The following is a 21,626-nucleotide window of genomic DNA, read 5'->3' as shown; positions in this document are numbered from 1 at the left end:
TGCAGTGCGGGAGGGGGCCACGCTGGACGTGAGCTCCAAGGCGCCTTGGACCCCCTCCCTCTGGCCCCCGATGGGCCCTGGCGGGGGGCTGCTTACCGGGACGGCAGCTCCCTGGCTGTTCCGAATCCTGCGGTCTGGGTCGGTCGCGCCGCACCAGGAGGGCTGGGAACATGAGGGTCGGGGAGTGCGGGCAGGCACTGACAAGGTCTGCTGCGTCCACTCTGCAGAACACATGCCCGCCTCCTTCTATCTCCCCGGCCACCGCCTCCGGCGAAGGCCCGCGATCTTTCACCAGGACGGTCACAAAATGCCTCGTGATCCAGTGCCCTTCCCAAAGCTCTCTTCTCACGGGGGCAAGGCCCAGGCCTCAGGTTCAGGGAATCTGAGGCTTGCAGCCTGCAGTGGCCTCCCCCTCCCCCTGCTCACTGCACTTCCCGCCTTCCCCCCTGCCGTCTCCGTGGCCCTCACCGCCTTCCAGCCACCCTGGTGATGTCTGGTTCTCCGAGGCAACATCGGTCGGCTCTGGCTGCAGGGCCTTTGCACCTACCCTCGTTGAACTGAAAACCATTATCCAGACATAACCTTGTGTCGTGACCTGCCAAACTGTCCCTTTCCACGAACGGCACCTGATTATTCTTCGCCACATCGGCTTATGTCCTTTGTGGTGCCATTTAGTTGCAATCTGATATCATCTCGTTGATTTTGTTCATGTTTGTGTTATCTGCCTCCCCCCCCCGCCACCCCACCCTCGTGAGAATGTGGGTTCCATGTGGATAGGGACCCCGGTGCTCCTGTCTGTGGTCATATTCCCAGTACGGAGCCTTTGAGACTCAGCCACGGCCAGTCTCTGCACGTATTAGCTGACGGGACAGTGAATGTACTTCATCCTCTGTCGGGGCCCCGGTCTCCGTCCTGTGCCGTCTAACCCCGTCCCGTCACATGTAGCATGATGGCTCTCTCTTTCTATGGCTGACACCGTGCTCCGAAGGCACGACACACTCAGTCCTCACAGATGAAACGGCCCCAGCCTTCCGACCGTGCCCTCACTCGGAGGACAGAGAAAATCAGAGAAAATGTAAATCTTGACCCTGAACTTAACCCACGTTTTTAAGATCAATGAAATTTCACAGTCTGGTAATTTCTTTCCACCCAAATGCCCTTTTTGACAGAAAAGAAAAAAAAAAAGGCTTTCGGACATTTTTGGCCAGTAGAATATAAATTGGAAAAAAATGTCCCAATTTGCTTCATTCTGTGAAACATTATCTAATGTTCTCCCTGAAAGAGAAACCGAACAGGGTGATCTGGCTTTCCTCTTACTCCTCCGCTCTATTTCATAAACCTGGCTCCATCCGAGTTTTCCGATGAGCACCTACATCTCAAAGAAGTGCTAAGTCAGAGCCCTTGGGTTTTCCTTTTGTTTATTTGTTTGCTTGTAGGAGTCAGCGAGCCTCCTGTCCAAACACTTAGGAAACCCACCCAACGCAGCCGTTTTCCAGCTGGACATTTCAAGATGCGGAAACCTTGGCATCTGGTCGAAGGTTTGACTGTCCTGGGCCTCGGTGAAGAAGAACTCGGCCTGAATGCCCATTTGGACAGCTGCCCTGTGTCCTGTGCACTTGGCCTGCGTCCCCAGCAGCGCCGAGAGGGGGCAAAGTGACTTCCACAGATGTGAGCCGGGCTCCAGCGCGGGGCCAGGCCCAGCTCTCCCCGCCTGCGTGGGGCCGGGGAGGTCAGCTAGCACCTGGAATGCGCCCCATGCATTGGGCCAAGCCGCGTGTCCGCAGATGGCTTCCCTGAGCTTCGTGGCCACCACGGTGCCCCCATCAGAGGCTTTCCTGGGGTCCACCTCTGCGCACCTGTTCCGGTGAACCGGTCACAGTGGTCTGTGAGGACACCCCCGGGTGCATCCCGTCCGCCCCCCTCTGCACACCTTCCCTTCCGGCATCCAGCCCCCTTGGCTGTGAGGGGACTCCCTGACGCCTACCTGCCTGGAGGTGGGCGTGCCTGGGGGTGTCTGTCCTCCCAGGGCAGCTCTTAACCAGAAACCCCGTTGGGAGAGGACCGTCAGCTTCGCCTTTAGCCCTCCGCATCATTGGTGTCATTAGATTCTTCGTCACTGCCCCATTCACGTGCAGTTCAGGGACTGGCCAGTGCCTCACGGGGAAATCGTGCCCTTCTTACCGGGCTCCCTTCCCTGCAAGCCCTTTTCTCAGGCCTCCGGGCCCACAGCCCCGCGCTGCCTCCGTAGTCCTGGATGTAATTTTTGCCTGTCCAGCCCAGTGAGCCTGCTCTGAGCTCTGGCTGTGCCATTTTGTTCAGGCTCTGAGCTAAGCCCCCAAGAGGAAGCGTGGTGGCGGGCGGGGGCTCACTCCGTAGCCTCCCCACCTCCCTGGGGTCTTTGCCCTCTGACGCCCGCGCCCGGGAGGCTCTCTGGAGCCTCGAAACGGCTGCTTTTTGGGCTTGACACCGGTTGTGCTGTTATTCTGTATGGGAGAGGCGGTCCGATGGAGCCCACCGGCCCCGGGCCACGCAAGGCGAGGCTGGCTCTCGCCGCGACCGCTTTCGCGTCTTCCCGTAGCGCCCCTTGGGCCTCTGGGTGCAGAGCGGGGCCCGTGGCCTCCTCCCGGAAGGTGCAGTCCGAATGTCTCGCCTGGCAAGCAGGGGGCACTCTGGCTCAAGCGAGTGGGCTCGGCCTCTCCTCCGGGCGGAAGCTTCTCGGCCAGCAAAGATGGGCTTGATTTCAGTCTCGGGGCTCCCCGTCCCCCTGGCCGGGCCCCGCCTGCACCTCACAGCCTGTGTGCCTCCACACGTGACTTTCGTGACCATACGTCTTCGGTCGAGGGCCACAGAACCGTCCGTGTTCACGATGCTTAAAATCAGTGTTTGCACTTTGACCTCAACTCTGGAGGAAAGAAGAAATCTGAGAGCAAAAACCTGGAAGGTCACTGCCGAAGCACCAGCACAGGCAAATTGTTGTTTTCACAAACACTTTGCTCACGTGCTGCGTTTAAAATGGAAAAAAAAAATTAAGTCACATCTGTAATGGTACATTTTCTTTTAGAAAAAACATTAAAAATTTTGTTAGATGCTTATTTATTTTTGAGAGATAGAGAGAGACAGAGCTCGAGCAGGGGAAGGTGCAGAGAGAGAGGGAGACGCAGAATGTGAAGCAGGCTCCAGGCTCCGAGCTGTCAGCCCAGAGCCCGACCCGGGGCTCGAACCCACCAACTGTGAGATCATGACCTGAGCCGAAGTCGGACGCTTAACCGACCGAGCCACCCAGGCGCCCCAGTTTTACTCCATTTTTAATGCTAGAAACTTTATGCAAAGCTTGCCTTAGTGTAGTAATTAGGACCACAATCTTTGGGATACAGGCATGGGCTTGAGGCCCGGTCTGGCTATGTCCTGGGCGTGACCTTGGGCAGGATGCTCAGAGCCTGCTTCCTCGTCTGTGACGAGCCAACGCGCCTGCCCCGGAGGGTGGCCAGGGAGTGAGTAAGGGAAGTTCAACCCTGGGCCTGGCTGACACTTGTTCAATGGAGTGGCTCTTCTCTATCATCGTACTTATGGCTAATGTTAAAAAGCATTAATGTTAATAGTGTCGATGCATTATTGCTAATATTAATAAAGATTCATGCTAATGCCTGCAAATATTCGGTATCTATTTCACACGAGAAAGAGCAGATTCGTGTTTGGAGAGGCCGTGCGGGTCCGGCTGGGGCACACAGCCGCGAACAGAGCAGTGGGGTGCACGCCGCCCGTCGCGCACCAAGTTCGCTGTTGCACCCACCGCTCTGGGCTCTAGCTGCCCCCTTCCCTGCCTCCTCCCCGCCCCGGCTGCAAGCATCTCCTTTATTCCACCTTCTGCGTGCTGCCCAGGGCCAGGCACGCAGCGGGCGTTCGGTCGGTGTCTGCTAAGTGAATAACGAGACCAGCAACCAGGAGACAGGCCACTCTCGTTCTACTGGATCGTTGTAACAGGAAGAGTTACAGCTGGTCTCTCTGAACAGTCCCAGTGCTGTGGTGACGCCCTCCCCAGACTCAGACGCACGTCATTGTAAAGAAGATGGTGCCTTCTAGGAGAAGGTCCCTGCACAGCTCACCTGGGGCCTTCTTTGCAGAAGGAGCTGGCACGCACCCTCGGGAATAAATCAGAGGTTGTGGGTCTGCAGACTCGTTCAGTGCCTTCACAGGCTCACGTGTCAAGAGGGAGGCAGGCGGGCGGGCTTGGAGGGTGGGTGCGGCATCGGTGCTCAGAATAAAAGAGAATAGGGGATCCTGACGCCCAATCCGATGTGTTTTAGGGTCTCACAGTTTGGTAATGTACCGTTTATTCAGTGTACGTAGGCACGAGGGAGACCTCGCCCTCTGATCCCACCCAGGACACACGCGGAAGGGAGGGGCTCTGGCCCCAAGTTGGAGGTTGGGACGTGCGCTCCCGTGTCACAAACCCCAGTCAGGGGAGGGCGGGACTGACGTGTTGTCTGCGGACAGCACCAGCTTTTAATGGGAGTTGGTATCGCTTCCATAGCCCAGGGCCGCCGACCAATCCCAGCCTCCCCAGAGACGCTGCATGGGACACGGGTCTTCAGGTTTCCTTTCCTAATTCATCCCTTAATTGCAATATACTTGACATTCAACATGGTGTGAGCTTCAGGTGCACACTGTGTTAATTTGGAAAATAAAAAGGGTCTCCCCATTTTAAAACACAGGTCGGTCCCAGGGGAAACGGGACCAGGCGGTCACCCCGACCTGGCCTCTTGGCTGTCCACCAACGACAGCGGGGGTGTTCCCTGAGCCTCCTGCCCGGGGAGGAAGACCTCAGCGGCCCTCCCTGTCTCACGGGCTCAGAACTGGCGCAGCTCAGCTCACCGGAGTGGACCGCGTGACTTATGTGCCCAGGGCCAGCGTCCGCGGCTTGTTGCGGGAGCGCACGGGTGGGGCGTGGCTGGGTCTGATCGCTTTCCAAGCGCGGGGCGGAGACGAAGCACCCAGCATTATAGAGCCAACCACAGCCCTCCTTCCCCTTATCTGGAGCCTTCGCCTTCTAAAGAAATGTATGCGCTAGCCAGGGAGGTAGCTGGATTTAGGAGCGGACGCCAAAGATCTTGAAGTCCGTGCTTTCCCACCGCACTGTCCAGAGGTGCTGCGGGGGCACCGAGATCTCCTGGTGCCTTGATTAGGAAACCTCACCGTCGCATTAACCCCATCGGCTCCCCGCAAGAAGGAGGATCCTGCTCAGGGAATGGTCAGAATTCTCCCACAAGGAGAGAGACGCCAGCACCTCTGGGCAAGTCCGGTGGTTTCCTGGAGCCGGGGGTTTTCAAGGAATGGGAAGTGATTGGAACAGGTATGGAGTTTCTTTTCAGGATGATGGAAATTTTCGACAGTCAGGGAGGCAACGGATGCACAACTCTCTGGATAAACAACAAAAAACCCCCCACTGTATCGTACGCCGTAAATGGGTTAAGTCTATGGCACATGAATTGCGTCTTAATGAAGCTGTTAGTAAAAAAAAAAAAAAAAAAAAAAAAATCCCGCCACTTTATCTTCTACCAAAACATTCTCTACCCCCAGCTAACCAACGGCGACCACAGTCCCACTGAGACCTCAAACACCACCCACAAAAACAGTCCCGATAAAAGAAACCCCTTTCCCCCCGGATGGGGCTCCCACCCTTTCCACCCAGTGTCAAGGTGTTCCTCTACCTGGTGTGGGTCCCAGACCCGCCCCATCCGCGTTGCCCTGGAACTTGTCAGGAATGCGTGTTTCTGGAGCCCCCTCAGCAGCCTGTAGTTTATGAGCCCTCCTGACGGTTGTGGGCACGTGCAGCATGAGAGCCGCTGGTGGGGGTGACGGCGGACGAGGGGGTCCAGGGAAGCCCTCTGCATCAGTCACGGGACCCACGCATGTGCTGTCTTCCCTCGAGCCCAGCGGACAGGTGGTTTCTTCAGCAAGTTGTACATTCGGCGGGAGAGGAACTAGGAGCTAACTGAAAAAAGAAACACCCCACAAGGTACTGACTTGTCCAGGCATGGAAAGCATTTTAATGACAACTGGCATCACAGGTATAAATAAATATCTCCCTTCCGTCTGTAATATGTGCTAGAAATAGCCTTTTGAAAAGGTCACGAGGCTCCAAGGACCCTTTCTTAGCTACTGATTTTAGTAATTAAAAAAATAAAAACAACGAGCCTCACGGGTGAGTGGCGCCTGCCCAGAGCAGGCCCCGGGGCCTGGCAGTCACCGAGGAGCTCATTCAGGACACGGTGCTCTCTCGGCCACACACAGTTGACTTTGGATCAATGCGTCTTTGCAAATGTGCTGCTTACACAATCGGGCTGTTAAAAGCCACAGTTGGCTGACCATCTAACACAGATTTTTATCGTCTCGGTCCACGCTGGCATGTTCCGCCCAACAGAGTCAGAGGGACGACTCAAAAACCCTCCCAGAGTTTTTATCCTGGCTCGTTTCTCAGCGTCAGCGGGTCTCGTGACAGATGTCCCGCACGAGGAGGCACAGACTTCTCTTGGGTGCGATCTCTCCCTCGTGGATCTGACCAGACCTCCCCTGAGTGGGGAGCCACTGGGCGCTGGGCTCTGTGAGCTCCACGCGGCTGGCTGGGTCCCCTTGGAACGGCCTCGGGCAGCGTTCCGCCCACAGGCTGTGGTCTGGGGGGGTGGGTGTGGTGGAGGGCAAGGTCAAGATCCAGGGGACGCCTCCCCAACCCTTTGATTTTTAAACCCCAGCAAATATCAACAAGGCTGGAGGAGTACAGAAGAGCATCAGACTTACTACTTAAAGGATGGATAAATGGAGACTATTTCTAAGAATCCACCTAATGTATACGAATATAACGTATGTTTAAATCAGGAAAAATATACCATTTGGTCCTTGGAAATAAACATTAAATACAAATCAGATGGCAGCATAGGACACAGAAAACTTGTTGGAAGGAGCGAAGGAAATGTGGGAGAAGAGAAGATTATCCAGGAAAGATCGAAAACCCTCAGATTCATCATCCCAGGGCACCCAGGGCTGGGATGGTCTTTTCCCAGAGACGGCCGTCCTCGGAAGGGGGGGACACTGAACTAAAACAGAAATGGGGCCTTAGCGGGACCTCGTTGTAGATTTTGCTACTTTATTAGAAATATAAATAAAGAGATGATTCCTTCTGTCTTTTTATTTGTCTTTTTGCATTTTTTTAACAAATAATTTTTGGTAGCTTGTCTGGGTTATGTTTCAACTCGTAAAATCACCTTCCTAACGTGGCCCTCTTGCGGTTCAGGGTCTCGGTCAGCAACCCACCCAGAGCTGGCTCCGCTGACTCTAGAAACTCCGCCATCATCGACTGCTCCAGAATCCTTGCTACAAAAGACACGCGGCCCCTCGCGGAGGCTCCGGGACTCGCACAGCCTGACGGCGGGGGTGCGTCCCCCGCTCCACCCCGGGCCCTCCCGGATCCCACCCGACGCCGGAGCCAGACCCACTCCGAGCCCCGCGAGGGGCGGGGTGCAGAGCCGCCGGCCGGAGGGGCCTACGCCTGTTCCTTGAACTTCTCCAGGTAGTTTCTGAGCTCCTCGGGGGCGCCCGCGGCCACGTCCTGGCATACCCACTTGATGTCCTCGCCCCCGCCACCGAGGATGGAGTTCACGCCGGGGCAGCCGTTGTCTGGCGGGATGGTGGTGAAGGTGGTGAACTTCACCTTCTTCCTCTTGGAGGTGGGCGAGTGCAGGGGCTCGGGCTTCGGGTCCCTGGCCTGCCTGCCCCCCGAGTCCGGCCCGTGCCCCCGGCCCTGCGCGTGCTGCCGGGCTCCGCCGTTGAGCAACAGACAGCTGCTCTCCTCGCTGCCGCCCGGCCCGCGGTCCAGGACGGTCGTGTGCTCGTCCTGCGGCGGGGACCCCTCGCCCGCGTGCTCCAGGAGCTCGGCCTCGTTGCCCAGCCACACCCAGTCGTGCGAGTGGGTGACGGAGGCCTGGCCTTCCGGGGGCACCTCCTTGTGCCGGTACTTGAGGGCGAACGTGGCGCAGTTGATGAGGAAGACGAGGATGGCCAGGCAGAAGACGCCCAGCAGGGCATACATGCCGATCTCCAGGTCGCTCAGGCCCCTCGCGGTCTGCAGCAGGTCGCTGGCCCCCAGGCCGCCCCCCGCGCGGGGCAGGTCCACCCGGGCCGGGAAGTTGGTGAAGTCCAGGGGGATGTTCTGCAGCTGGCCCTCTCCGGACGGCCTGCCCGCGTCCGGCCGGCTGCCCTTCACCACCCTGTTGTCCAGCAGCGGCCGGGCCGTCGTGCCGCCTCTGCGGGGGGCGCCTTCCTCGCGCTCCACGGAGGAGCCGCCGGGCGGGGGCCCCTCGGGCTCCTGAACCTTCTGCCGGCGGTCACTGGCGTGGTTCTTGATCTCGCCCTCGTCGCCGCCCCCGCCGGGACCGGAGTCGGCGTCGTTCTGGCCAAACTTGACCCTGACGCTGCCCACGCCCACGGCCAGGACGCTCTTGCGCTTGGACTTCTGGCAGGCCTCTGCGATGGTCATGTCCACTCGGACCAGCGGCCCCTGGCCTTCCCCCTCGGCCATCACAACCGGCCACCTGGGAGAGCGGGCCTGGGGGACGGACACGACGGCCTCGTCCAGGGAGGTGGCGGTCAGGCTGAAGTCCCTGGTGTCGTAGATGTCGAGGGGCGTCACCGAGCCGTCGCTGAGCTGAAGCCACGTGCTGACCACGGCTTCCTGCAAGGAGAGAGGCTGTTAGGAGGCCGCAGCGTGAGGCCTGCGGAGGCTTCTCCTCTTAGGAACCTGCCCGCCGGCCTAGAACAGAACCCGAAGGAATCAGGAGCGGGACTCAAACCCAGACCCGGTGGCCGATGAATCTGGGGAGAAAACATTCAGGCTTTACATCAGGATCAGAAAATCGCGGTAAGTTAAGTAAGAACACAGATGCAGGGACAGCTCCAGCCCAACCCTTGCTGGGCAGGGCCACCAGGAAGCCTCGCGGAGATGGCCCCACGGCTTTACTCGTAGACTCCACGTGGAGTCTGCAGGTTCCCTACAGCTCGCTCTGATGCTCCCACCTCCTCTGAGGAGGGTCCAGCCTTGAGATGTCTGGGTGGCCCATGGTAATCTCCCTACCTCGGGATCCCTACTCACACCTGCAAAGTCTGTCTGGCCGCACAAGGTGACGCGTTCCCAGGAGCTGGGAGCTGGGCCGGGGGGCCGTCCTTGGCACACCGATGTTCCAGCCACCACAATGGCAGTGGCGGCTGTGCGTCCTGGGAACCCGCCACTGTTGTGTCCTCCGAGCACGGACTCACTTTCCCCTCACAGTGATACCCGAGGTATCACTCTTACTATCACTCTATTACTCTTACTGTCACCTCTTCTCCTGCTGCAGGTGAGGAGGCGGGATCATGGACAGCACGGCGGGCTCAGGGAAGTGGCAAAATGGGGGGTTTGAGCCCGGAGGTCCGTCCGGAGTCCCACCACCACGGCCACTCACCACGATAATTTTGATGTGTCTGGAATTCTTCCGTGTTTTCTAAGACCAGGCATTTAGGGACGTGGGTTAGAAGCCCATGCCAGACACGGCGGAGCCTCGGAGAGGGCGCCCGGAGCCGGAGGGAGAAAAACACACGGGGCTGTGAGTGGTGGCACGCGGGGACAGGTCGTGTGCACAGGTGGGGGTGTGCTTGCCTGTGTAGGGGAGCTGGGGGTGGGGCGGGGAGGCCAGGAGGAGAGGGGCAGGCCCCGGCCACCACCGAGGCGGGGCTGACCTTCCTGGGACAGTCTGCCGCAAGTGCTGGAGGAGAATCAAGGAGCAGAGTCGGGGAGGGAAGAGTTAACGCCACCCCAGGGGTCTGTTACAGGTAAAGGATCCTGTGTCCTCTCTGGTCCTGGTTTCTGGGCATGACAACCGAGGGCCGAGAATTTGACATGAGTTGTGAGTTAAACACGTGGATGCACTATTTGTCCTGCCCCCCCCCTTTTTTTTCCAAACAATCCGCTTTCCCCACCTGAGAGTGTGAACCCCTCCACCCCAGGGTCTGAGATGGACGTCTGCTTGGCCTGGATACTTTCTAGCCCTCTTTTCCACCTGGGACTGGAACACCAGCTTCCCTTTGGAGAACCGAGTCCTCCCCGCTCAGGGCGCGAGCACACGGGAGGCAGGTGGGGCAGGGGCGGGATGGGGGTGGGGCTGGCCCCGCCCCCGCTAGGCATGTGACCCAGCTCTGGCCAATCGGAGCATCCCACCACCCCGTTCACAGGGATTGGCTCAGGAAGGGGCTCAGGATGGAAAGCAGCCAATAGGAGGGGATCCCTGGGCTTCGGCGGGAACCAGAGATGGGAAGCTTGCAGCCCCCGGGGCTGCTGACTTGGGGTGCGAGTCTGCGGCAATAGTGGCCGTCTTGTAGCCGCTTAGGGGGGCTCCGCTGGAACAGGAGGCCCACGCAGGGGAAGAAGAGTTAAGAAATGGAGAGAGAGACTCTCCGAAGAGCGTGTTCCAACCACAAAGTAGACTGGCTGAGGATCAACCACTTAAAAGCCGGGTGGGAATATACAAAACAGCATGAAAATTCCCAGGCACCAGAAAGGAAGAGGGAACGCGTACCAGAGGGGTCCATACAGATAGCTGTTACCGAGGTGGGCTGGAGGGGGGACGGGTGTCAGAGCTGCTCAGAAGGCCTGCCAGCCAGTGGCAGGGATGCTCATGCCCACCTCGGGACTGTCCGCTGGGGATGGGACCCCTTGCGTAAAAGCAGGGCTATCGAGACCGGGCGGGGGGCGATGAGAAAGCCCTACCCACCCGGGCCAGAAACAGCCACGATGCCTGCTTGTGCTCTGAGCACTGCCCGGAAAATGTGCCCCCTGGAAATCAAAAGCCCACCGCGTCCCCACACCTGGGTATGGGGTCTGAAGGTGCACGACCTATGGTGCCCGGCCGCCGACACCAAGACGCGCTTGGGGCTGGGCCCGGGCAAATGCAGGCCTGCAAGGATTTCCTGTCGGGAGCGAAGGGAAGAAGCCATAGCCTGAGGCGCTTCTGATTAAAAAAAAAAAAAAAAAAAAGTTACAGTCCCGAGGAGGGAGGGCTCTACCATGAGAGCGAATCATAAAAAACGCAGGTCGATCAGCAGGGCAAGGGTTTTGGATAATGGAATAACCGAAATAAAGTAAACCAGCAGCAACGACAAAATGGCCCATGAAATAAAATGGTTCAAGGGACAAGGAACGCAGTAGACACCACGTTGAGAGGAAGGCTGAGGGGGAAAAAAAAACAAAAACAAAAAACAGGGAGGCGTGGAGAGGACTTCGTGAAAGAATGCTCCAGCTGAAATTACCCAACGGCTAGTTTGCAAAGCAGATTAGACACTCATGGGGGAAGAGAGTCCGTGTCCAGGGCGTCAGAGCCAAGGAATTTACCCAAAACACAATCACAGGGATCAAAAGAGACAGAACACACCAAAGAAGGCAAGAGGAAGGAAAGGAAGGACAGTACGAGAGCCACCGACAGTTTTCGGTGAGACGTTCCAGACGGAACGAATGTGGAGAAGGCAGATGGGGACATCAGGATCCACGGAACGAGTGGCTGGAATATTCTCTAGCATTCAGGACAGCTGGGTCTAGCTTGGCCTGAAGACAAATCCCCAGGCATGAACTGATAAATACCGATGTCTGCTTGGAGCCAGCCTGGGTCTGGGCTCTGTCTCCACTAACTGGAAGCCCAGGCCAACACCCGCTGCTTGAGAGGAGTGCCCGAAATCTCAGGACGGCATGGCGCTCACCGGTGGCACCTGCCCACTCCCGCTCTCGGTGTCTGCCCGCTCAGCGGTCAGTTCTGCAAGACTGTTTTGTCTGAGGGAGTTCTCCGGCCTCTGGAAGCCACGTGGCCATGTCTGTAGCCAGAAGTGCCAAGGAATTGACACCCCCCCAAAGCAGCCCTCAACAATGACTGATAGGAGATGTGACATACAGCCCAGCTCCCTGGCCCCTGGCCGACACTGGCTGGTGGTTTCCCCAGAAGACTCGGGCTCTAGTAGTCCACGGCGGCGGCCGCGGGTGGGGAGCGCGCTCTGCTGACTATCTTCTATCCCTTGTAGCCCTTCCCGACTCCCGTATTGGGGCTCCCTCCAGCACTCAAATTAAACACTTGATCGCGAATGCTCATGGCAGGCTCAGCTTCTGGGCGATCGAAACTAAGGCAGGCAATATGGCTCAGGAGTTTTGCTTCCCACCCTTGTCCCCTCTGTCCGCATCAATGGCAAGTCCCACAATCCGACAGACCCCCCCTTCTAATTGGTAAATCGAATGCATTAAGGCCAGGGGATTTCCCGTTTCACCCTTCTGTCCTGGCTTTCCTCCGAACAGATGAGGCACAGGCAAAGTATATACGATTGCCCTCGTATTTACGGGTGTAAAAATCTTTCCCACGTTGTATTTCAGGGCTGAAATATCAAGAACAAGGTGCCGGCCTTCCACGCGCCGAGGGTTGGGATAAACACACTGTTCACACGGTCTGTGAGTTCATCTTGGTTGACTTTCCATCCTGAACTAATTTTTCTTCGCACACTCTAGACGGGGAAAGAACTTCACCTAAAACCAGCCCCCTGAGTGGCAGACAGTCTGGATGAAGCCTTCAGAACCCCGCGGGCTTGCCGAAACCCATCTGAGTCGGTGCTGCCGTGTGATTGAGGGTTAAGTCAGGCGATTAGCTGGTTCCAGTGAGGTTGGACCCCAGGACGTGCCCAGGAGAGGCCAGTGCATTTCCCCAAAGATGAGAAATTCTGAATGACTTAAAACAACACAGGCCCAGGAATGATTTAAAGCTCCATCCTTTCCAGAGTCATGTCTGCAAATCAAATGAACTGCATCCATAAATCCCCCCGGAGTCCGTGCGAGGACCTCCAATTACCATCAGCCGACGAAGACAGATGGGACACACCGGATGGGGATCGGGGCCCCTGCCCCCAAGCCAGGAAGGTTGCGAGGCCAATCATGCCCTAATTAATTACCCATTCTCAGCAAATAGCTCCATGTTCTCTGCCTTGTCTCCCCACTTTGCTCCGCTCCCCTCAATTTGCTCCTTAGAGAGTAGAAAACACCTCGCCCCCAGGAGAGAAGCCATCAATGGGGGCCTGACGTGGATGTGAACGTATTCCAGGACCCTCCTGCTGACACCCTGGGGCAAAGTCAGCTAGCAGCCGCACACTTTCTGGAATGACCCGCCCTGATCTTTGGAACCTGGGAACATAATGAGATGCCACTCCTGTGATGATGCTGTGCTGTGTGGCGCAGCTGACCTTGAGATAGGGAGACCTGCCTGGATTATCTGGCTGAGCCCGGTGTAGACACGTGAGCCTTTCAAAGCAGAGAGGTTTCTCTAGCAGGCAGCAGAGGGGAGGTTAGAGGTCTAAGGCATAAAAGGACTCCATGCATGTTGCTGGTTTTGAAGACAGTGGGGGTGTGGGAAGTGACAAGGAACACGGGTGGCCTTAGGGAGCCGAGAGGGGTCCCCGGGGAACAGCCACCAAAGACACAGACACCTGCCACAGAAGTGCAGAGACAGGAACGAGCGTGGAGGCCGATTATTCCCCAGGACACGCCAAGAAGGGCCCCGCCGGCTCACTCGGCTGTCGGCCTGTGGTGCCCTGAGCCTGGAACCCAGCTGAGCCCGCCCCGGCCCCCGACGCACCGAGCTGAGCTAATAAGCGGGCCTTGTCGTAAACCACCAAGTCTGTGGAACCAGACTTGCGCACTGGGCATCACCTGTCTGGTTCATCACAGAGCCCACGACCGGAATGACGTAGCCCTGTGGCTTTTCACAGCCTCCCCATCACTGCATTCTGGACTGTGGTTCAGCGACTCTGCTCCGTTCCTCCCTCCCCCTGCCCCTTTCGCGGAGTCAGGCACGGCCAGCGCCCTGCTCCTCTTGAACTCCGGCTTCTAGAACCATCCCTACCTGCTTGGGAGTCCGAAGCAGCTCCTGAGCTGTGGCCACAGCCGTGATGGCCTTGCTGTCCTCCGTGCTGGGGTGGAGGGTGACGGACAGCCCAGCCACCAGCTGGATGGCCAAGTCCGTCACTGACACTTTGTCATCTAACACGGTGACCGTTTTCTCTGCCAGGATGGAGTCTGACAGCGGGGACAATACCTGTGGGATGGACAGGACAGAAGATTCCCAGATGCTGGGAGCTTCCCCGGCAACACTTCCTTCTTGCCCCAGGCCTGGGTCCAGAGTACGGGGTGAAGGAGCCTCCCACCTTCTTCCCTAGGGATACACCAGCCCACGCCGGGCCTTTGCAAGAATCAGATAAAGTCACCCTGCCCCACGACACTTTAGCTCTGTGGGGAGAGGACAACAAATGTTAAAATCCATTCTGTTTTTAAAGGGAAAGGACCCCTCCCATTGAGATGAGGGACTCTTGTACCCTGCACAACTTGGTTAACTGTGCATGGCAATCAATCCTGCTGACGAGGCTCGGGAAGAGCCGCACACGAGTTGACTTTGTGCAACCTGAATCACATTCTAAATGAACGATGGAAGTAACCGTGGGGGAGCTGAATTATAGTCTCCTCCCCCCCCCCACCAAGTACAGTCAGGAAGGTGGAAGTTGAAGGATTTGGGAAAAGGCCCACCACTCCCTGTCATATGTGTTTCCTTGAACAAAAAGGGTAGTGGGACTTGGAAGAGAGGTTTGCTGGATGGATCCATATGGCAGAATGACTAAATGCTTTCTGGGAAGGTGGGAGGCACCGGCCACGAGCGTGAGCAGCATGCAGGGGAGGGGAGGAGGCTTCTGAGAGGTGGAGATGTCAGGTGTGGACAGCGGGATGAAGGGTTGGCAGACAGGGGCAGACGGGGAGGGCTGGCAGGTGTTGGGAACGGAGCACACAGCGGTTGGGAGAGGGGACATGTGAGGTGCTAAGGGGCTGTGACCACCGCCGTCCCAGCTGTGCTCGTGAGGAGACTGGGCCCCCCACCCCCCCCGGGCTGGTCCTAGCTCAGCTTCTGGGGTCCCGGGGATGCCATCCTGGGGGCCAGGCATTGGGCACAATGACCCACCCTTCTTGGGAGCCTCCCCCAGAGCCTGGCACGGCGCTCAGGGCAGAAATGCCCAGCTCTGGCTTCCTACCTGAATGGTGGTCATCCCGACCTCCCGCCCGACCAGGACCCTGCTGTCCTGCAGTGTGGCCACGTGAGGTTCCTCCAGATTCATGAAGTCCGCGACCAGGTGGGTGATGTCCACCTGCCAGTCGGGGCTGAGCAGGTGGCTGGGCTGGCCCCACGGGCCGGCGCCCTCGGCCACGAACTGGGTGAGGACCCGCACCGTGGCATGCTGGTACTTCAGGGCACAGCCCCGGCCCCGCCGCTCCTCGTCGTCTTCATCCTCGCTCTCCCGCGTGGGCCTTGGGGGAACGAGAAGCTCTCAGGTCCCAGGAATGGATTCAGACGCCCTGGAGGCACAGGCCAGACAGGCAGGTGCCCGCCCCAGCCTCCATGGGACAACGTCCCAGGCGGGGGCCTCAGGACCCCACGGGAGTGCTGTTTCCATCACAGGCAGCACAGAGGGTCGGACGTCCCTCTCCTGAAGGCACTTATTGACAAACGGCTTACGGGCTAACATTTACGAAGTCTACACTGTCCAGTAAATGAGTAGCTGGTAGCTATGTGTGCCCACTTACCCTTCAATTTAAATGAATAATGCGATGAATCAAAAATGTAAATTTCTTAGGCACACTAGCTATATATACCAAGCGCTCCCTAACCACATGTGCTAGCGGCCGCCATATTGGATAGCGTGGTTCTAGAACATTCCGCCATGGCAGCAGGTTCTATTGGGCAGAGCTGTATTACTCTCTTGAGATGTGACTTTCTAGGCTCCACACGTATGGACCCTTAATCTCATAACACGAGTGTTATTATTATGTTCTGGGGAGGGAGATTAGGGGCCCTGCCCAAGCTCACAGAGCTAGCAAAGTGGCGGCTAGGCTCAGGTCTGCCCTCCCCAGGGGCACGGGGCACGCTCATTCTCTAGGTCACTCATGACCACTAAACAGTCTGAAGGATTGCCCGGATTCACCACCGCCCTCTGCAGTTGGGGAAGATTCTTTCAAGTTCTCCCTGCAGAGAGGGATGTTGCCTCTTACGGGCCCAAGGGGCTCGTGCTGAGTGTACGTTCGCTCAAGCACTCATTGCCCCTTAACATGAGGACCAGGTGCCTGGAAGATTCTGGAAAACAGCCCTGAGCATTCAGGATGGGTGACCCCAGCTCCTACGTATGACAATCCAGAGTCACATAGAACAAAGAGCCTTTTTTTTTTTTAAAGAGCAAACAGTAACACCATAGCGCAATATACATGCAATGAAATGTTATGCAGTAATTCGATGCACACAGAGCTTATCAAGCTTATGGATATTCACAAAGCACAGAAAAAGGAGTCACTTTCGCTTAGAGAAAATAACCCCCAATTCAGATTCCCCCAGGGTGCTGAGGGGCCAGAAAGATCTATCATTTCTGTCGCTTCATTCTGGGGGAGCCTGTTTCAGGAGGGCCTGGGAGAGGTCCAAGTGTAGAGGGCACACGGCCTGGGGGTGATACGGATACTGCCGCTTCCCAGCCTCCTTCCCAGCTGGTTATCCTGGGCCTCGGGTGGGCTGGAGAAAATGTGATCACAGCATTTTACCGGCGTCTACCACGTGCCGGGCCCTGTACTGGTTCCGTCGGTGGTGTGGTCAGTAAATAAAACCATTGTTATCATGCCTCCGGTTAATCTCTGCATCCTGGGCTCACCTCTTACTGGCCACAATGGGGACCCTCCAGCCTTTAATCTGGCTCAGCTCGGTGTCAGAGACCTCGATCTGCAGGGGCAGTCGGGGCACCCACACGGTGATGTGCAGAGGGGCACTCAGGTGCTGGTAGGTGAAGTTCACCACCGCGTCCACCTTGCCCTTTATCTCTTTGCCGTTGACAAAGACGTAATCACAGCCATCAGATACCTGCGAAGACAGAAGGGGATGGAAAAGTCACCGGCCCTGGAGACCACTCTTCTTCCATGTGTCTTTTTTTTTTTTTCACACAGCACACATGCTTAATTTAGGTTCCTCCCAATGCAGTGCCTGAGACAAGGATTCAGTGCACTCGGTTTACTTGGGAGATGGCCCCCAGTGGGGGCCAGCGAGCAGAGTGAGGGAGACAGAGAAAGAGAAAGAGTCAATAGGAAGGCGCATTTTTACTTTTTTTTTTTTTTTTTTGCTGTGGATCAGTTTCTCTGGAACCTCACGTAAGCCTACAAAATTGCCCACCTGAAGGATAAGAGGCAGGAACGTTATCTCCCAGCTCCTCTCTCTCACTGCCCGTGTGTTAACTGCCCTGCACGTCCAGGCTGAGACACAGGTGCACGGCGTCTGAGAAGGCCCCGGGATAGAAAACAGTAGGAGCTCGAGGTGGAAGGTGGTACCACCCCCACGTGAGCTGGAACCTGCACAGATCCGCAGTTGAGACCGAACTCTGAGTGGGGCCCAGAGGTGATGTCTGCTCATAAAATGAGCCATACCCACGTCACCCCAACCAGCCCCCCAGAGCTGCAGGGTTTGTACTGCCTCTCTCCAGCCTGACTCACTCTCCAGCCTGACTCACTCTCCCCCTGATCACAGCCCCAACAGTCTCCGAGACCCCCGGGCCTTTGCATGCGGGGCTTCCTTGGCCCGCCCTTCCTTCCCTATTGGCCTGGCCAGGCACCTCCCCGACCCCCTGGGATGGTTTATGCATTTGTATTATAATTGCTTATCCTGTGAATGGCAGCATTGCCATTTCAAGGTATGTTCCCTCCCCGTGTAGTCCTTCCCTTGCTTTTCCAGTTCCTACCGCATCATTGCCTCAGGAGAGAGACAAGATAGAGCACAAAGCAAAATAAACACATAGAAAATAAAATAAAAGTCTGCAAGCATTAAGGCAGTGTGTTCCAAAGTCTAAACCCTTAGGGAGATGAATCTATATACAGCCCCATGGACGCTCGGGGGTGGGGGGTGGGGAAGAAACAGCAGGGAGATGCCTGTTGTGTTCCCTGGAAGTGGGCTGGAGAAGTGCCATGGACAGGGGAGGGACCGTATCCTAGGTAACTCTGACACTGGATGCCCCTAGGGACTGTAAGCAGGACACGTGAAGACTAGAAGCCCCCTCTCCCAAGACCTGGGCAATAACAGTCACATCTCCGGGAAATTAGTCTGGGACTATGTTCTGTAGCCTTAATGAATTGAAAATTGAGAATAGAAATCAAGTTGGGTTTTTAAGAAATGACATGGCCTCCTGCATATTCAAGTTTATAAGATATGATTTATACTGGCCCCACGTGTCCAGATCAACCACCAAACTGTGAGATACTTGAAGGAAAGAAGTACATCTTTTTTAAATCTTTGATGTCTTGGTTCTTCACACCAGATGCTCAAGAAGCAGGAACTTGGCAGAGTGGACACTGAAAGGACCAATGTATGTATGTGCATTTGGTTGGTGTATGAATGGATGGATGGGTGAGTGGATGGATAGGTGGGTGGATGAATGGATGGATGGATGGATGGATGGATGGATAGGTGGGTGGATGAATGGATGGATGAATTATGGATGGATGGATGGATGGACGGATGGATGGATGGATAGGTGGGTGGATGAATGGATGGATGAATTATGAATGGATGGATGGATGGATGGATGGATGGATAGGTGGGTGGATGAATGGATGGATGAATTATGAATGGATGGATGGATGGATGGATAGGTGGGTGGATGAATGGATGGATGAATTATGAATGGATGGATGGATGGATGGATAGGTGGGTGGATGAATGTATGGATGAATTATGGATGGATGGATAGATGGATGGATGGATGGATAGGTGGGTGGATGAATGGATGGATGAATTATGAATGGATGGATGGATGGATGGATGGATAGGTGGGTGGATGAATGGATGGATGAATTATGGATGGATGGATGGATGGATGGATGGATAGGTGGGTGGATGAATGGATGGATGAATTATGAATGGATGGATGGATGGATGGATGGATAGGTGGGTGGATGAATGGATGGATGAATTATGAATGGATGGATGGATGGATGGATAGGTGGGTGGATGAATGGATGGATGAATTATGAATGGATGGATGGATGGATGGATGGATAGGTGGGTGGATGAATGGATGGATGAATTATGGATGGATGGATGGATGGATGGATAGGTGGGTGGATGAATGGATGTGTGTGCGTGTGTATGTATACATATATTCAGGTGGATGGATAGATGGATGGGTTGATGGAAAGCTGGGTGGATGAATGAACTGAACCCTTTCTTCATGGGGATGCCTGCTTCAAGACAACCAAAGAAGGATCTTAGGGTGAGGGGAGATGTGGTGGGAGAATGAGATACAATGGAGCCAAAAGCAGTGGAAACACAAGAGGTTTACTTGAAAGCTTCCAGAAAGGTCTCAAGCAGTGTTTCCTAACTTTTTTGGGGTCACTGACTCCTTTGAGAACACAAGTCAAGCTCGCTCTTGCCACGGAAATGCATATACCTACAGTTTTGCATAACATTCCAGAGTTAATGAAGTCACACATGGACTCCTCACATAGCACTTAACATACTAAGCTGTAATTGCCAATTTGCTTATCTGTCTCCTGTCGGGACTGTGCACTCTAGAAAAAGCAGCGTCTCCTTCAGCGGGGGGGGGGGGGGTGTCTGTGGACCCAGTTAAATCACATCACTGCTGAGCAATGAACTTGCACGATCACCCCTCTTTCCCCAGCCTCTGGGAACTACGGATGGCTCCCCTGGGCCCAATTTTCATCCCCAGCTCTCACTTCTGTTTGGAAGGGCAGCTGGTGAGGGCTGGGCGGAGAGAGTTTCCTCCATCTGCTGGGGACAGTGGCAGGAGCAGCTGGGAAGGAAACACACGGATGGGTCTTCTCACTCATGGTCAAGAGTGGTTTAAAAATGTTTACCTACTGATTAAGGGTGGAAACCAATTTCAGTTGCCGTCCCAGACTCGCCATTAGCATGTAAACACCGTCCTGGATCTGGGCAGCCATTAGCATAATAGCCAAGCAAGAGTTATATCAGTAATCACTTCTTTAATCAATGTTGTAATTTACAGACCATTGACTTTCCTCATTTATTACCTTCCTGAGCTCTGGTGGGAGGGAACGCGGCTGCTCCAGAATATATAAATAATTAAGAGGAACGCCAAGGGTATCGAGTCGCGGTGCATGATAGAGCCATTGTCACTGCTAATCCTGCAGGTGTCATAAATGTCTGGGGAAGTCTCGGGATGCATTCATCATCTCCTAAGTGGCTACAAGTGAGAACCACAATATCGCAAAATGAGCCAGCTTAGCTGCCAAAAAAAAAAAAAAAAAAAAAAGGAACCGAAAACCCAAAGGAATCTTTTCAGTCCCTTGGCTTCGTTTGACACTCTTTTTCATCTTTCATGGTGGATGGGCCTCCCGCTGAGAAAGCTGCCCGCTGGCCTCTGCTCACTCTGACCTTTAAAGTATCCAGTTTGAACACATCATGGCCACTGAACCGGCCACTGATGTCTGCTCTTGGCACCCAGAGGGGCCAGCATGGGTCTGGTTGAGCAGCACATGGTCAGTTGGCATCTTCTGTTGTCATTTGGGCCTTGGCAACTTCCCGGTGACGCCACCTTTCTGTTGGGAGCCACTTGGGGACCACTTTCCACGGGGAGAGTAAAGCCATCTGCTGGTCACATTGGCGTCCAATGCGACTGTTGTCTGAGAAAGTAGCCAAGCAGGTTCTCAAACTTGAGCGTCAAGAGGGTGGGTCAACACACAGACTGTTGGACCCACCCCCAGCGTCTCACATCCCGGTGGGGCCCCCACCTCTGCGTCTCTATCAAGGTCCTGGGTGATGCTGATGTTCCAAATCTGGGGACCACGCATGGAGACTCACTCCTTCAAAAGTGCGATTGGCCTTCTTCCGTTTCCACGGCATCTTCTATCTCCTGTCTTGGTCCATTCGGGCTGCGGTAAGGGAATACCACGGGCTGGGGGGTCAAGAACAGACACAGCTTCTCACACTTCTGGAGGCTGGAAGCCCCAGAGGATGTGTCTGGTGAGAATCGGTCCTGTCTCATCGCCGTGTGCTCACGTGGCGGAAGGGGTGAGAGAGGGCTCCGGGGTCTCTCGTGTAAGGTCACGAATTCCATCCATGAGGGCTCCACTCTCATGACTCAGTCCCCTCCCTAAAGTCCCATGTTGTCATACCATCACATTGCAGGTTAGGGTCTCAACCTAGGAACTGGAGTGGGGGGACCCAGACATCCAGTCTAGAACACCTTCCTTTCATTACTGTAATAATGTAGTTAAATCACCTAGGTGCTAACGACTCCCAGCAACCTGCCTGCAGAACCCAATGGCTTATTCAACATCTCCATTTGGATCTCTAATTAGCATCTCAAACTTAATATGTTTAGAAATCAAACTCCTGGCATAGTGTTGTGGGGTTTTTTTTTCCGTTTAGGAGCCTGGGGGCTGGACACAGAAATTAAGCACAGATACAAAAAAATCAGATTTACATTCCCTATACGTCTAAGGGAGTACATTCCCTGAGTATACGTGTGTA

At 55.6% G+C, this 21,626-nt stretch overlaps 1 protein-coding gene across 1 annotated transcript in view; it reads right to left on the bottom strand.

Annotated features, from left to right (window-relative positions):
* Positions 1-7,537: 7,537 nt before the first annotated feature.
* Positions 7,538-21,626, bottom strand: part of TMEM132C (transmembrane protein 132C) — a 309,813-nt gene continuing 295,724 nt past the window's right edge. Inside the window, exons 6-9 of the mRNA XM_047093230.1 lie at positions 16,783-16,988; positions 15,124-15,397; positions 13,950-14,141; positions 7,538-8,725 (exon numbers count right to left, since the gene is read on the bottom strand). Coding sequence (XP_046949186.1) covers positions 7,538-8,725; positions 13,950-14,141; positions 15,124-15,397; positions 16,783-16,988 — 1,860 coding nt within the window. The remainder of the gene's footprint in view (positions 8,726-13,949; positions 14,142-15,123; positions 15,398-16,782; positions 16,989-21,626) is intronic.

Source organism: Lynx rufus, unplaced genomic scaffold (assembly GCF_022079265.1).
Source record: "Lynx rufus isolate CCGP_SWC_20201006 ecotype Redwood Valley unplaced genomic scaffold, mLynRuf1.p SCAF_33, whole genome shotgun sequence".
Classification (NCBI taxonomy): Eukaryota; Metazoa; Chordata; class Mammalia; order Carnivora; family Felidae; genus Lynx; species Lynx rufus.
Note: the sequence above shows the minus strand (reverse complement) of the source record. Positions and strands in the feature narration are given on the sequence as shown.